This window comes from Cryptomeria japonica, chromosome 10, assembly GCF_030272615.1.
Source record: "Cryptomeria japonica chromosome 10, Sugi_1.0, whole genome shotgun sequence".
NCBI lineage: Eukaryota > Viridiplantae > Streptophyta > Pinopsida > Cupressales > Cupressaceae > Cryptomeria > Cryptomeria japonica.
The window spans coordinates 921621935-921639870 of NC_081414.1; the positions used below are offsets into that span (position 1 = coordinate 921621935).

Sequence of the window (17936 nt, forward strand, 5' to 3'; positions counted from 1 at the left end):
ATAGAACCTTGGATTTGTCCCAAAGTGAGTATATAAAGAAGGTGTTGAAAAGATTTAACATGCAGGATGCAAAAGCAGTTAGTACACCTTTGGCTAGTCATTTCAAATTGACTAAGGAGATGTGCCCAAAGGCACAGGAAGAGGTTAATAAAATGTCTAACATCCTATATTCATCAACTGTTGGCAGTCTGATGTATGCAATGGTATGCACAAGGCCAGATATTGCACATGCAGTGGGAGTTGTGAGCAGGTTTATGAGTAATCCGGGTATGGAACATTGAAATGCTGTGAAATGGATTCTTCGATATTTGAAAGGAACTACTATAAAGACATTATGTTTCAAAGGATCTAATGCTGCTCTGAGTGGATTTGTTGACTCTGATATGGCGGGTGATTGATTCACGGAGGAGTGATGCAGGGTATGTTTTTACTATAGGGGGAACTACAGTCAGTTGGATTTCTAGGTTGCAAAAGGTTGTTGCACTTTCAACCACTGAAGTTAAGTATGTTGCTGCTACAGAAGCTAGCAAGGAGATGATTTGGTTACAATGTTTTCTGGAGGAATTGGGTCAAACAAAGGAGGATCACCCATTGTATACTAATAGTCATAGTGCCATTCATCTTGTGAAGAACTCTGCTTTTCATTCAAGGACAAAGCACATTCAACTCAGGTACCACTTCATCCAGACTGTTTTGGAGGAGGGTCAGTTACGGCTTGAGAAGATTCACACAAGTGAGAATCCTGCCAATATGTTCACAAAGGCAGTTCCATAGGAGAAGCTGATTTCTTCATCAGTTTCTATTGGTCTTCTTGATTGATAATTGTGGAATGTATACCAGTCGAGTCCTAGTGTTTTTTTCCAGCAGATGTTGCATGTACAGTGGTGTCGTGTAGTTTCAGTCTCCAAGTGGGAGATTGTTCGGTGTGGAGCCTGATCAATCTCCAAGTGGGAGATTGTTGAAATGTGGCGATTGATCAGCAAAGTACTGTACACTCAGCACGTATCCTTGTCGAGGTCCGGGGCTGGGCCGGGCCCCGAGTGGGGGTTTGGGGGTGGTAGCCCCCGAGAATTATTTTTTTTGTCATTTTTTGTTGATGAAAACCGACATTGTAATAAAACCCTAAAAAGACCGACTTTTTTTGTTGCCCTAAAAATGCATGTTATAAGCGGTTGGGATGCTTAAGGCATTGTAATGTTGATGTACTATTTTTGCTGGATAATAAGAAAGAATGGACGGCTGTGTATGGTGGACGTAACCCATTTTGGGTGAACCACGTTAAATCTCTGTGTTATCTGTGTCCTATTTTATTTCTTTATCTTTTGTATTTAAATATGCATATAATTGTTAGTTCATATTTGCTTCGGATTTGCTTGAAACCCTAACAATATCTTCTCACAAATTTTCACGGCTCTAGGATGCCCGGTTAACCAGTGGTGAATTTAATAAAAAGTAGTTGTAAGAGAAATTAAAAAATTTCTCACTCAGGTTGAGAGCAACAATTTAAAACATTTTCAAAATGTTTTAAATCAATTGGAAAGCAACAATTCCACGGGAAGGTGAAAAGTTAAAAATAAATATTTTTGTAATCAATAATCTTTTCCAAGAATTAGTTATGTTAACTGAAAGTCTCCTCGAAAAAGAAGGAGGATATATATGTAATGAAAAGAAAAAGCTAAGGGGCCGGCTTTTTCCTTTTCTTGTTGGAAACTTACGTTGCAACAAGGAGATATTTTTGATTTTATGTTGTAAAAAAGGGAAAAGAAGAATGTATTTTTCTGTTTTTGGGCATAATCATTGTATAGGAATAAGATGATCTTTTAGTCATTCTATTTGCATTATGAGAAAGGAAGAAATACATTTCAGATCTATGTGTTTGTGTGTATTTCTTTTGACTGTAATTTGGCCAATTATTCTTATAATGTTTTCTTGTGCATTCCAATTACGCGTATGTTTGTTGCAGAGACTTTGATTTCTCATTCATTCATACATCTAAAAGAAAATTATTTAATCTTTTCCCTCTTTGTTGTGGGTATTTGGGCAAGGATCTTTGTGTCTTTTACTCCAGTATCCTCTTGTTTATAAATCTGTCGTTCACATTTGTGTCATGGTTGTGAGAAGACGTTAGTTGCCTTTATTGCTTTCCGGTTAAAAGCATATTCATAAAACATACATTTTATCCAACGAAGGGAGTTGTACCTTCATATCAAAATTCATAGAGCACTTGCAATTGCTTTTACAAGTGACTCAACTGTTGGTTCTTTTTTTGTCTTTCAATTTGGGCATTTGTGAGTCATTTTTGAAAGGTATTTAAGAAGGACAAATATGTTAACCAACATAATGAAATAATGGATAAATCCTCAATTGTTGAAAGCCTTGAGCTATCGTCATGTGAAGTCTACATACAGGGCCATGATAGCTGCGCTGATATCTTAAAACTAAGTTAGGAGATGTATGATTAGAGACATAACACACTGGTTAAATTTTCTTAGAAGGATTATTGTTAGTTACCCCAAGCAAGTCATGAAGAGGTAAAAGGTCTGGTTCTAGAAGTCTATCATGAAGAATGATTGTTTGGGCATGGATGCATCTACAAACTTTTGTGTAGCTATAATTGGAAGCCTAGTCTAGGGATCGTCATCATACGTAGTTCATCTCATGTCATGTCATTCATCCCAAACCCTCTTTTCCACACAGGTATATATTTCTCTCAATCCGTAAATGGTTTTGCTGGAATAATATTGCCCTCCTTCATCATAAGGCCCTTATAGCCGTGTACATATTAGGTTCTATTTTTGGCTTGTTGTAAGTGTAGTTTGTTTTGCTTTCCATTTTTGGCTTGTTAGCCTTGGGTTTTGCCCAGTCGCCCCTCCACCCTACTTCTAAGCAATGCCCTTTCCTTCTATTACGCTTGACTCTGTTGCCCAATTTTATGTGCATCGGTCTAAGTTCTAGAGTTCTCTCTGTCCTGCTAGTCCTAGTCCCCATTTAGAGCTTGTATGTTACCCATGCATTTTTAAACTTTGGGTAGGGAGTAAATCCTTGTGGACTCTTCTCCTTTTCCTCCCTTGTCGCAGCTTGTCAGAGTTTCTTAAGCTCTTTCATGGGATTCTTTATTTTTAAAACTGCCCGATCACCCAATTGACTTGGGGAAGTCTGCATAAAGTCAAAACCTCTAGGAAGTTGGACTTGTGGTTGCTTTCGAAAGGAGTTTGATAATTATAGATTTGTCCAATCTCCCGACTTTCCAACATCCCTCGCGTTGTGTTGAATGTTGAGCTTCCTTGAGATTTTAAGGAACATTTATGATTCCAAGTAAGGACATCCTGGTGATGCAATTTCAAGTTATTTGAGTACCCTATCGGGGTGACAACACGAGTTATGGTAAAGATAGGTCATGCTTGGATGTTGCTGAAATTAAATGAGCCTATCAGACTAATAAGAGTAACGACTTCTTGCCTTTCTCCTCTCTGCCTTGTCTATTGCCATGTCATGTACTGCTTCCAAGGAATAAATCAAGGGAAGATTTATAAAGTACCATCATTAATGGCCATTAAGCAACCAAGGATACGAAAAAGGTGGCGACATGCGATACTATGTTTGATGATGCCATATTTTTGTAGAGAACATTAAAGATAACTAAAGGAGGAAATTGTCATGATTTTGCACATACCAGAATGGTTTTGCCTCGTGATGGTGAGCTGCCATTTCACAACCCAGATTTGAATTGGCTAGAGAAAGAGTAGGAGGATATAGTTTGACAGTTACAATCTTTTGCAAGGAAAACACGAATTGATTTCAATGAATATTGGAAGGTCGTTACCATATTAGACAATATTGCAGAACATGCTGAACATCACAAACAACGCTTACAGGGTGAACTCACAGCAGGAAGGAATCTGAATAATTAGCTTCGATAAGATGGTGCTTCAGGCTAGAAAAGGTCTTGTGGTACAACCAGATGTTGAGACATTAATGCAGGGACATATTCTTTTGGACCTGTTTGACTTTTTCCGAGCCAATATTTTTTATGAAGAAGAATTTGAAGATATCCTATTAATGCTAATTGAAGAAGAAGAGAAGGCAAATAAAATTGACAAACAGATTGCAGAACGACACCTAACACCCAATGCCGGAGCTTGATTCTGGTGAATTTATAGCCTTGTGGTTTTGTGATGTGACTTGGTTTTTGTTGCTTAGTATTTCTTATTTTGCTTTGAGAACGGTCATGTTCAAGACCGTTATCTTTAAAGAAACCATTTCTTGAAAATGAAAAGATAGGAGTTAGGAGTTATAAATAAGTAGATTAGTTAATTTTGGGGGATCTTTTGGGCAAACTTTGTTTTTCTCTTAAGAGAAAAAAAACTTCTTTAAGCATTTTTTTGTTTACTGTTTTGAATATAAAAAATTTGCTGGTGGCTTCAGATATTCATAATTTTTGAATTATGGTGTGTGAATGCTTTCTGTTCTTTTGAATGGTTATTGGTGAATGCATCTATATTTTAAGTGGTGAATGGTTTCAATTTTTCTATTGCTGCAAAAATATTATCTTTGAATGGTATTTTGTAGCAATCTAGTTGTTTCAAAATCTTGGAAAATCTAAAAAGTACTTCTATGTTGTGCATGCATTTTCAAAGCTTTCCTATTAAAAGCTCTTTCCTTATTTGCTTTCTGGTTAAAAGTATTTCAGCTAATTTTTATTCATTGAATATCATTAGAAGGTAGCTGCCACCTTGTAAAATAAGTAGAGAACCAATCAGTAATTAGTTTGTTTAGACTAGTTCAACTGTGGTTACATTTGTCACCTTTGTGGGCATGATAATATAGAGTTAGGTGATAAATCCGTTAGCCAACAACATGAAACCTCTTTTAATTAAGAGGTAGGGTCTCCTGGGTTCGGGGATCAGTGAAAAGATCACATATTTGTGCTTTGCTTATTTCTTTATGTTTTACTGCATCATATGAGAGACCTCGTGCATAATAGTTCCAACATGAGTTTTTATATGCATCCCATTCCATGACTTATTTTGAAACTTTGTCAACACTATCCACCATTGTTTTTAGGGCTTGGGAAAGGTCTGCATGGTGATGGTGTTATGATGCTTTTAGTCTAGACACTAGGTTGCAAATGATTAATGTATATTGTGCTAGTTGACCTAGTAAATCCTCTTGTGTGGTTTGGGAAGGGTTTATCTGAGGATTAGGAGGATTATGGGGCATATTTTTCTTAGGGGGATTGTTTTGTTGAGCACTTGATATAAAATTTATAAAATAAAATATAATTAATCAAAAACTAAATAATTAAAGTGAAATTTAAAATAGAAAACAATTAAAATGCATAAATGAATCGTAAACTCACCTCTCTGATGATGTGGCATTTTGATTTGTCTTATAGGGCTGAAATCTCAATCGGGTTTCATTCACTGTAGCTTGGTTGTTTTTCGTTTTTGGTGGAGGTCGTGGGTAGATGATCACAATTTCTTTTAAAAAAAATTTATAATAAAAAAATGTGATTGGGTTACTAATAATATTAATAACTCGATCGGGTTTAAAAAAAAAAAAAAACTTGATCAATTTACGTTTTAGATTTTCCTGACCGTAACTTGATCGAGTTATTTTATTTTTCAAATAACCTGATCGAGTTATGTTCATTTTTGGTTTTTTTAGATGGTGGCCATTTTTTTGTTCACCATATTGGTGCACTTACCCAGATCATAACCAAGACCAACTTTATTGGGGGTAATTCACAATAATCTCGATGGGATCCCTCTTATCCTTCCCTTGCCTAATCAGTTGCTTGATGGATTCCATAGGGTATTCACCAATATATCATTCTCACATTCTTAATCTCATGAAAAATAGAACAAATAATTAATTATAATTTAATACAAAACAAATTATCATTGAGGACGCCAAAGATATAAGAAAAAAAATAGAATTATGTAATGCTAATCAAGCCTTCAACCATTTAGTCTTCCACTTTTGACATTTACATAAAGCTAGTCGTAGGTGAGTTGTAACTCTAAAATGATGAAGTCATCAATTTAAAACTATAGAGTTTTTTATGTACATGGATATGCTGTAGGTACACCTTTGGATGTAATGATAAAATTGACAAAGTTATTTTGCATAAAATATTCATTATGAAAATGATAACCAAATTTTTGTTTTTGGAAGGATTAAATGGATAGTGGAGGTATTATGAGTTAATTCAATTAGTTGTGAGTTAATTTGAAGAGATGGATGGATAAATGATTAAATTGACACAATTAGTTTGCATTAAATATTCATGATGAAAATGATAAATAGAAGAGGGAATTTATAGATATTTGGAAGATCAATTAAATGGTGGAGATTCGAACACATATTATGAGTTAATTCAATAAATGATAAAATTGATAAATTTATTTTGCATAAAATAATCATGATGAAAATAATAAATATATAGAGGAATTTATAGATTTTTGGAAGATCAAATGGATAGTGGAGGTCCCATTAAATATTATGAGTAAATAGTGATTTAATCAACTAAAATTGTCGAGAAAAAAATACCATTTTGAACTCATGAGAGGATAATAACGAATTCATTAAACGATAAATTCAATGAAAATATTATTAATTCATTAAATGGATAATCAACTCTTATTCATTACATAGTAAACTAGCATACTTATCTTTAGAGGAATATAGGTAAAGTGCATCGAAAGATATCATATTTATTTATTATTTCACTTAAAAAAATATTATATTGTAATTGATATTAAATTATTATTATTATTATTATTATTTAAGTCCGTCCTATCATTATGGGGATAATGCCCTATATTACTCTTAAAATAAATTACATAAAGTTTTCGAGCAACCAACATAACAGCTGTGTGTTAGCTAGATGCATCTTTCAAATGACCAGTCATACCATACAAAGGATAGCAAAAATCCACAAATAGTAGAGCCAAATTACATATTTCCACTTAATGCTTGGTAAATCACCGCCACGTATTCACCAATGCTGATGACATTGTTGGTGGACTGCTCAGGGAGCCACCACTCCGTAGCCTCGGTCATGTTTCTAAAAGGCGCCATGTTCCCATTGAATACACCACACTAGAACACTTCCCATGTGTTCTCCCCAAATACCTTCAGTCGCTCGCGCTCCTCCAGCCACACTTCCCGCCATGCTATCTCCTGCCCGGTTTCGCTATCCACGGAACCATCACTATCCTCCGCAACATCCTCATCGGCTTCCACAGGGGCATCCTTCGGTTCCGAGGACAAGTACTCCTCAACCTGGAAATAAACCTTTAATATGCTCACTTTGGTTCCCTCCTCAAGACTTAGTATGTCATTAGCCACAAAGTCCGTGATGAATGGTTTCACAAAGCCATCCAAAAGCTCCACCGCATGCTCCCCTGAATCTATGACATTGACCAGGGGCAAAAGAGCAACCTCCAAGATAATAGCATCACACCAGTGTCGTTCGAAGTTGAGACTGATACCAATTAATCCTCGAATAGCATCATAAATGAAGTCTTCAGTGATAAATAAATTTCGAAGCTGTGTTCCCAACACATTGCTGCAGTTGACACAACTAATATCTCCAAGCCATTTGCATCCACAACACAGACAAATCTGCGAGACCATTCTTCTAGCAAGTATATATGGAGAAATCTTGGTCCGGTTCGCAATTGTCATCATTCCACAAAATCCACCATATTCTAATTCTAGCCTTGGACGATCTCATAGTGCAGGCGTGTCCCAAATTGCATCCAATACTTCCCAATTGTGCAAGCCAAGACATATCCATGTGATGAATCAATTTGTCGTCGTTCTTAGTAATCAAGATCAGAGCGTATGCATTCTGCCTTTTTTACCCAGATTCGTACTCTTCAGCTTGTATCAGTGGTGTATGTCGCTGCCACCTATATCCCAAACTTAGGTGTGGATCCAGTTAAAGTAGATTTGTTATCCAATACCTTACCGTGGGGAAATGCAAAAGTCCTTCACACACTGTCTTGTCATATCATTGGCGGACAAGACATGATTGAAAGTGACGAGACCTCCATTCCCATCGATCCCACAGTTTGCCAAAAAGTCCGCAACTTGGTTGCACTCACGATACACATGTGTTATTTCATATCTATTGATTGATTTGAGATGTTTGTTTATTAGTGGCAACCACTTTTTGAGTTTCCAGTTCTGGAATTTTGACTTAATCACCCCATTTATTATAATCTGTGAGTCCCCTTCGATGATGACTTGTGTAATCTTCTGCTGAATACATAGTCGTAGTCCAGCCTCCAGAGCCCGGATCTCAGCTTCATTGTTTGTAGCAGATCCAATTCCTTCATATAGTCCGCTGATGATTTTACCTTGCTCATCTCGGTGATATTAAATTATTATTATATTATGATATTTTAATTAATATTAAATAATTATTAAGATATTATTATATTTCTTTTAAACTCTTGGCCAAAACAAAAAATCTATTAAGATTACATTATTATTATTCTTTTATCACATCATTATATTATTATTATAATATTAGATTGAGATAATTATAAAGTTAACTGATTGCATGATGGCGATAGACAAAATTGATTTTTAAACTCACATTGAGTGAGTTGAGAGGAGAAAAAAAAATAAAATATTTTGTTTGCTTTTCATGCACATAAGTGTCATGAACACATCAAATTGAATTGCTTCTAGTTTTTATGGATAGACGTTTTTGCATCCATTATGTGAATGTAATGCGTTGAGATGCGATAATAATTATAATACTTATGAAGTTATGTGATTGCATGATGGAGATAGACATAATTGATTGATAAGTTAAAATGGTAGTTAAACTCAAAGTAAGTGGTACTTGAGAGTAGAAAACAAACAAAATATTTTTTTGCATGTATTTAAGTGTCACAAACACGTCAAATTAAATGCTTTAACATAATAATAATTAAATGACTGATAATAATGATAAAAATAATTAATAATGATTAATGAATATATAATAATAGTGAATGATAATCAAAAAAATATATTTTAATGTCTATAATTTAAATGAATATATATTTAGCATATCTTACACTCAAATTACATTATAAATACGAGGAATCCTGTAATTGTAAAACTGCAGATTAAAATTTAACAATCATCACATAAATTTAAGTGAAGTAGACCAATGTAATTTTCCCACAATTAACATGAAATTATATTTATATTGGCCAAATTGATCTTCATACATGACGAACTTTTAATACTATTAACGGATATGAGAGAATTGTAATAGGTATATAATGATTCATACTTAAAAATCCCGGATAAAACTAGGTTTGTAGGAATTCCACGTACGCAAACTTCCTAAAAAGCTGGTGGCGAGGAGAAGAATAAACAAATAATAATAATAAAAATAATTTTTGTAAAATAAATTTAAGAAAATTAAACCGAGGAAAATACTTGCAAAATCTCAAGAAGAATGAGAATTACAACATGGACACAGAAGATTCTCATCGTGGGCAACCTTCATCGTTAAGATGTCGCCGTTGCGCAGCCCCGCTCTCCAAAGATTTGGTATGTCTTATCAATTCACTCTTCTTTACTTGTAATTCTGCCAATTTACTCAGTAGACGACTGCATGGATTGTCTGAAAACCCTTGATTGGCAATTCCCTTTATCCCTATTTTTGGTTGAATTACATTCATTACTTCTGGAGGCAAGACAAGTTTGATTGGGTAAAAGAACTATTTGGAAGTGGATTGGGATTAAATATTATACTTACTATTGTTGTTGGAAAAAAATGGGAGATATTGAAAGCAATGGCCTCTTAACCTTGATGAAGAATCTTTGTATAAGGCAGAAAAGGTATTCCCCGTGACAATTAGGATTTAGGGGTTTACTAGGGTTTAGGATCTCCCAGGGTTAATAAAATTTTAAGGCTTTTTAGGATTTCCAGGCTCTTAGCTAATTTGTAGAGTTTGGGGTTTTCTAAGACTTTGAATGGTTTATGGCATGCTAGGGTTTTTTAGGGTTTAGGGTTTAGGGTTTTCTGGGGTTCGAGGCTGCAGTTGTCACATTTTTAAGAGTTGGGAGCGAAAGTGCATTTCAGCAGGATTACTTTAAAAGAAGAAAGGAAGAAACTTTTGTCATTTTACTTGTAAATGTAAATCCACACTGAATGACCTTAAGTGTTGTTTTGAATTAGTCATTTACATTTTTTATTTATTCATGTAGCCTCTATGAAGCAGGTTCTAACCTTATTTAGCATAGATTACACCACTGTGGGACGTGAGCTTGAATCTTTTCACTTGTAAATTGTAATCCACACAGAAAGATCAGTCCAGGCACTTGTAAATTGTAATCCGCACATAAAGACCAGTCCTGGTTTTCGGCAAGGCACATCCAATTTTTAAAAGTATTTTAGCCTTTGAAAAGAACAGCTAAGAGGGAGGAATGGAAAATAATCTTTGTTCGATTTATTCATTGATTATTTGTCTCAAATTTGATTCAATAAGCATATTGGGATCTTCTCTAGTATGGAAATATTTTTCATCCAGGTTTTACAAGCATTTAATTTCTCAGAATCTCTAAATTATTTGTCAAAACTGTGAAATTGGTGGGAAGGAGTTGCATCATAATGGCTGGGAAAGATAAGTTTAAATCTTGCTAAGTTTCCAAATGTCGCATTTGGAATATTTGACACTTTATATTCTCTGCTTGAAAAAAGAGTGCTGTTTAAGTAGGAATTATTAACTAGGGATAACTCAGTGAACCAATGTCTCATGATCCAGTCTTGAAAATCACCTGTCTATCCAAATAACAAGACTCACCTCAAATTTCAATAAATATTGGAAACTCAACCTAGAACTTGGCTAGAGGTAGTCAATATAAAATATGGGAGGTAGTCAATATAAAATTCGGAGGATATTCCAGATTTTCTAGAAGTGAAAATTTTATGTATTTAAAATATGTCTACTCTTCTTTGCTGATTTGAGTTTGAATTCAGCGAAGTTTACTCAACCTGTACCGTCATCCAGCAATGGGACATGCTCAATCAAGTAATTTAGTTCATCAAATTCTGTTAGTATGTTATAATATTAATTGATGCTGCCAACTCTTTCTGATAAGACTGAGCAGATGCATCATATGTACAATGATGTAGCACAAAGAACTCAAGAAGATACATGTACAACAAGTACCATACTTAGAAGATGGATAAAAGGAGGTTGTGAATTATTCTACTTTGTTCTTTAAAGATCTTCAAAAGAGGAGCAGAGGAGGAGGTCTATTAGATAGTTTTGTCATCGGCCAAATTTTTTCCATGTAAGACAAAATAGCAGAGTCCTTTCTCTATCGGGAAGTTGAATTGGTTCTCCTCCCAGCTCTCCAAATGGTAGACATTTTAGTTCCTCTTGTTGGTTCTTATTCATGCCCTTTAGCATAAGTACACCCATTGGGGTATGTGCTAGGTCGTATAGATAGCTTGTTGATAATTCTAAATGAATTTGAAATTTGTTATCTAATTCTAGCCTAGATGTTGGCAAGTTGTACTCCTTAATCATAGGTTAAGCTGTTTGTTTGGTTTTGGGATTCACATGTGGTGTTTGGCTGATTTCTTAAAGCTGGTTGTGCTATGACTTTTGTATGGCTGTACAAAACATATATAAAGTATTTAAAATATAAATTATAACCATAATTTGCACAAAAATATACAAAATAAAGCATAGAAGACAACTGATTATTGATAGTTCAATGTCAAACATTAAAGATAAACCACACTGATTTATATTTATTGCACATGTTCAAATTGGAACAAGAGTCAGTGGTCAATGTAAGCGTTGGTATAGAATGCTATATACCACGCAAGACTGGTTGAAGGTTATAGCCACCCAAGATCTAGGCACTTCAGGAAAGCACAAGAGAGATCAACAATCAAAGAATAATTCTATCTGTCAAGGATGCAAATGATAGATTACAATAACTTGTTGTTAGATTACAAAGGGGACTCCCTTATTATATAGGCTAAGGTGAACATAGGATTGCATAAGATTATCACATGTGTCTTAATCTAATGACCTGAGACAACTAACAAGATAGCCTAGGAAAGAAGAATTAAATGTGATAAGATAAGATCACATGACAACTAAGACTTCTAGAAAAATTCTTAGGACCTATTTGTGTAATAAGTAAACTTAAGTAACATGTGTGATTAGGACCTAGGTGATGCACATGCAAGGTAAAATACCCCCTTCACACCAACACCCCCCCTTAAGTGCAATTAAGGTAGAATGTAAACAAATGCAACCAATGCAAGATGCAAGATGGGTCCTGAGTACTAGGCCATGTTAGGCACCCATGTACAAATGCAATGCAATCTCTCACAAATAAAGAAAAGGAGAAAACCCAATGGGACAAAACTCCTTTCCAAAAGAGAGATGAAAACAAAATGCTCTCAATGAACAATGAGATGGATAAAATTCCATGCGAGGAAAAAGCCCCCCACATAAGAGAGAAAAAGAAGAGAGACCTTTCAGCCCCCTCTCAATGTAGAGTCTCTTGCAATGATGGTAGATGCCCAACATTGAATACTAAAGATGATCCAATCTCGTTGAACAACATTCCTCCCCTTAAGAAGGAAAAAGCCAAGACGGCTTGCATGATGTCTTCCCATTCCGAAAAGGATGATGAGGGAATATGGACGAAGTGTGATGTCTTTGAGATATGCTCAAGTGTCTCCATGTCGGTGCCGAAAGTTGCCACCATCAAATCAGGCATTCTGAGCCACACCGATGAAGATGAAAATCTAGAATCTCTTAGAAACAGATGTAGAACATCATCCAAAGACAAAGTTACCCCCTTTGAAGTCAAAAAGGCCTCCCCCAAATGCTGTTCAAAAGTATCCACACTCATATCAAACTGTGAAGCATGATCAAGAGGTTCAGAGTGTTCCCTCACAACAACTGAACAAGGATCACCTCCATCAAAGAGAAGATGAATGTGATCAATGTTGTCTCCCAAATCTGAAATGTAGGACTCCACAAACGAATTTGCAATGTCGGTCAAGTGATCATCCCATTTAGCCATGTCTGGAAGACAATGCAAGTCATGCTGCACTGAATCACAAAAAGCCAAAATTGTGGCAACACAAGGTCATGAAGTGCAACAGAAGATGAAGCAGATGGTATATCAGCACAGGTCTCTAGAATATTAGAATATGAAAGGACTCCAAGATTCAAATGACCATACTAAATCTCCTCAAAAGTGTCCACACTAGATGCCATAGTGTGTACATCAGCTGAGTGAACAATAGGAGCAAAATGTGAGAAGGTGTAGACTTGAGATTGGTGATCATCCTCCCTAATTGGAACAATATCTCTGCTATGCAAATCTTGAATAATGACAAAATCTGGTGTGAACTCAACAGTCTTTCTTGCTCCACCATGTTGTGATCTAATAGATAGAAAGGATATTGGTTGACAATGAAGGCACACAAAGAACATCGTTGAATGTTCCATCATCCATGTCAATAGATCCCTTCCCACAAACATGCATATATGTGTTGTTAGCCATCAAGATGTGTGGTGATGAACAAGCCTCAAATGAAGAGAACATACTCTGTGATGAAGCCATATGATGAGAAGTTCCAGAATCAAGTATCCATCTATCTTAGTCAGAATTTGCAACTGCAACAATTGCTTTTCCCTTATGTCTCTCTGAATTTGAACTCCGACTTTGAAGAAGAAGAAGAAGATGGACCCCTTGACATTGTTGAAGGCAAGCTGATTTGATTCCTCTTTAGAAGATGCTTCAACTCATCAATCTATTTTGAATGACATTGGTGTTCATCATGCCCCGATTTCTTGAAATATATACATTTAGGCTTCTCATTCTCAGATGATTCCCCTTGAGAGGGAGAGGATTCAGATTCTTTATTTATCTTGTTCTTTTATCTTCGTTTGCTTCTTATTAGGATTCCCTGTTTCTTTCTGTACCTTGGGCTTACTAGCCATCAATGCTTGTGGTTTAGAAGACTTGATCGAACCCATGTGAATTAACTTTGTTTCCTTTTGGATTAGGATATTTGCAAAGTCATCAAAGTTAGGATCAACATATGATGCTCCAATATAAAGCCAATGGGTATGAAAGCCATAAACAAACGTTGAATGCTCAAGACCGAACTTTGATAACACATTAAGAATCAATTGTAAATCCTCCTTTTCAATATTGCAATCTATTAGTTGTGTTCTTAGTTGTTTGATTTTGGAGATTTAGTATTGGATATAGTCAAAACCTTTTGGATCAAGATTCATCAAATCATTGTTAATCCGATATCCTCTAATCTTATCAATTTTACCATACAATTTTTCAAGAGTCACCCATGCCTCATGTGTTTTACATGATTCAATATGCAATTGCAAATCAAATTATGTATCATTGTATAATAATACATATATGTACATACATATGCATATATAACATTATACATATATGTACATACATATGCATATATAATATTATACATATATGTACATACTTATTATATGAAGAAAAAATATGCATAAATCATTAATCTACCATTATCAATTTTCTACTCAAAATACAACTGCCATTGTATAAAATTTACAAATTGATCACATCATATTTGTGTGGGTGTCCGGTCCAGCATCAACGGACCAAACACATCGAGATTCATATGCACTATATCAGGTAGCTGATTCAAGAGCAGGTCATTGATTTGCAGTATTGTCCTACAACGGAGCAGATTGCAGACATATTCACCAAACCCTTCACTGAGAGTAAGTATTAGCAGCTGCGAGCTCTCTTGGGGGTGCAGGATGTTTCATCAGGGGGGGTCAACTGACTTCCTTCCTCTCTTATGGGGGGGACTTTTTCCTCTTTGAGGTTTTGTCCTTCTTCTTTGAGAGTCTCTTTGTACATATATCTCTCTTTTGGGGGGGAGTTTTTTCCCATTGGGTTTTCTCCCTTTCTCCATTTGTGAGAGATTGCATTGCATAGGTTTGCTTGCATTTGCATATTGTACATGGGTACCTATCATGGCCTAGTAGCCGGGACCCATCTTGCATTGGTTACCTTGAGTCTTCATTTCCCTAAGTTGCACTTAAGGGGGGGTGTTGGTGTAATTATTTATTCCTATAGGATATAATTACACTTAAGTTGACTTAGGATAATGCATCTCATCGTAGTTTGGATATGAGACACTTAGGGAAGTGTGCACATAGGGATGATGCTTGTAGGAGAAATTCCACCTTTTGTGGTCTTATCTTGTTGTTACATTCCACATTCGGTGGGTGATCCACCTCTTGTGGAATATTATATTATTTCTCCTACCTACCCCTACATATTCTTACCTACCCTTGTTTCTCATTGAGCTACATGTCATGATTGTGTGCTCACATATCCATTTGGCCATGCCTATATAAGCAGGCTCCTCTCTCTTGTATTGGTTAATCTAGTTGATCACTTTTACATATTGGTGAGAATATAGTTTGTTCTTGTCAAACTATTGTCTCTCTTTTGTGTACTTTTTATTGTGCCCTTGATCTTGGCAACATCTCATAGTGTGGGTGTACAACCGTAACCAGCCCTACTTTTCTAGGGGAAAAAATTCAGTTGTATTGGTGAACCTGAACCTTGAATCCAAACTGACAACTTAGGTCTATGTACTCAAGTTGATTGATGAAGGTTTTATTGCACACTAATCCTATAAAGTTTGCTTGTCTTGTGTTCTGGATCAAGGGGAAGCAGTAATTTTCAGTTGTCTCATCAACTTATGCGTTTCTACCTTCTAGTTGATGCTCATGAATGGATAAGATGAGAATAGTTTCTTAGAGAATACTAGTTTTAAGTGTGGTCAGCGACTGTTTTTGGTAACTCTTGTTCATGTTCGTATATGGGATCTATGCATGAATTTTGTGTGCTTCTCCTTTTTACCACTTATGCTCTTTTCATATGCTGCTCCTTTTTATTGATATGGTTTATCTCTTTTAACTCATAATTCAAAAGGTTCATGTATATTACAGACAATATGCTACCATTACTACCTAAGTATTTGTGTATTTACTCTGGATCAGATACAACTGCTCTCTTCTTTGTGGTTTAATAAGAGGGCATTTGATAAGAAAAGCTCAACTTGTGGATAAAAAATTTGTTAACTCAGTTTAGGCTTGTCAGGCTCGTGCTGTGGATAAGCTTTCTTCCAGTTTAATATTTTTTAAAGCATAGAGGTATGCACAATTGCATGTGATGAGAGAATAGGGTAATCAAGTAGGTTTTTTGCATATAATTTTTGAACGGGACAATTACTCTTAGCTTATATTTATCTTTTTAATGAGTTAAACAATACCCTTCCATCATTAAATTTTTTTGCATATAGTTTTAGAATGGAACATTCATTCTTAGCCAAGATATTTTATTCTTTTTATGAGTCAAACCCTACCCTTGCATCATTTTGCAGGAGGAAAGCAGTTGGAGTCTTGCACCATTCATACGGGATAGTTTTTCTATGGTATGTCTTTCTTAGGTATCCTTGTTCTTTTGAACTCAAGGCTCTTTAGGATGGTGATTCTGGATTTTAAATTTTTAACCTAAAAGTAACGTCTTTTTTTTTTACTTCCCTGAGCAGATAGGCACGACTGTTGGAGGAAGTGCAAGTGCATTTTATGGATTTAACCATGGTAATGTTATGAACTTTGACAGTTCTTCCTTTCAAAAGAGTATGCAAGTATTTATTTCAATTTTAAATGAAGTAATTACATAGAATATGAAGATATGGACAACTAAATTTTTTACCTATCATTACTCTCTGAGGCATGCTGCTAAATCCAGTTTCAGAGTTTGACCCCAGATTTTAGAGCTTTTGAGAACGAAAAAAATTGATTGTATGTGCTGGATTGATACTTTTGAAAAATTGAAAGTTCAGAAAATCCTTGGGAAGTTAAAGGTGCATTTTCCTTAAGGATCTTAACCCTGAAGTATTTTAGCATTACGAATTTATGTCCATTTGAAAAATGGATCAAGGCCACTTAAGTAGCAAGAGAGAAGAATCAGCTCCTTGATGATACATGTTGTCAACAAAGAATTGGAGATACTGCTCCAGGCAGGATTCACATAGCTGATTCCAGATGACCAATATGTCTCAACAGCCTACCTGGTGGTTGAAATGATGAGTGGAAAGTGGAGAGTGTGTGCTGACTTCAAAGAATTGAACAACCTCCCCTGGAAATAGTATTTTTTTTCATTGCTTTTCATCAACCAAGTCTTGGACAAATTGGTAGTTAAACTAAAATACCTTTTACTTTGTGATGAAATTTCTAATGCCTCCCTATCAGTATCAATATCAATAGGTGAAGGAGAGGAGGAGATTGATGTTTTTGGAGAAAAGGAAGATTACCATGGCCACTTCATCACAAAGGTCTCTCAAAAAATACAGAAAAGTTGATTGGATAGATTGAGTGAACTCGTCATGGTCATTACTTCAGTTGGAGGTATCTTCATTATTACTTACAGGTTATGGTCATTGCTCTTAGGGTGTGGCCTTTGGCATCTATGCTGCTGGATTTTATATCCATGTTGTTGGGCGTCTCTACTAGTGACAAGAGAGCCTGCAGTTAAAGAGGGTGGTAGATTAAAATCGGGAGGCTAATAATATTTATCACAAGGTGCTTTCGTTTTTGTCTTGTCAGTTCCATTTTATTTGTCACTCAGTCCCACTTATTTATGTTGCTATAGCCAACTTTTTGTTGTTATGGCCCACTTAGCTCTATTGTTGTATGTCATGTAGCACCCAATTAGCTACCTGCAGCTTATGTGACTCTTGCTCTATTTCTGTGCAGCATGTGCCTTGTTGTTTGCTTGTGACATGAATGATTGATTTAATGATCTTTATTTATATCAAGAACCAGGGGAGGTGTTTGAACTAGAGTTCA

At 35.5% G+C, this 17936-nt stretch overlaps 1 protein-coding gene across 1 annotated transcript in view; it reads left to right on the forward strand.

Moving 5' to 3' along the window:
• The first annotated feature begins 9312 nt into the window (after positions 1 to 9312).
• Positions 9313 to 17936, forward strand: part of LOC131038359 (uncharacterized) — a 117649-nt gene continuing 109025 nt past the window's right edge. The window contains exons 1-3 of the mRNA XM_057970768.2: positions 9313 to 9564; positions 16466 to 16516; positions 16634 to 16685. Coding sequence (XP_057826751.1) covers positions 9484 to 9564; positions 16466 to 16516; positions 16634 to 16685 — 184 coding nt within the window. The 5' untranslated portion in view covers positions 9313 to 9483. The remainder of the gene's footprint in view (positions 9565 to 16465; positions 16517 to 16633; positions 16686 to 17936) is intronic.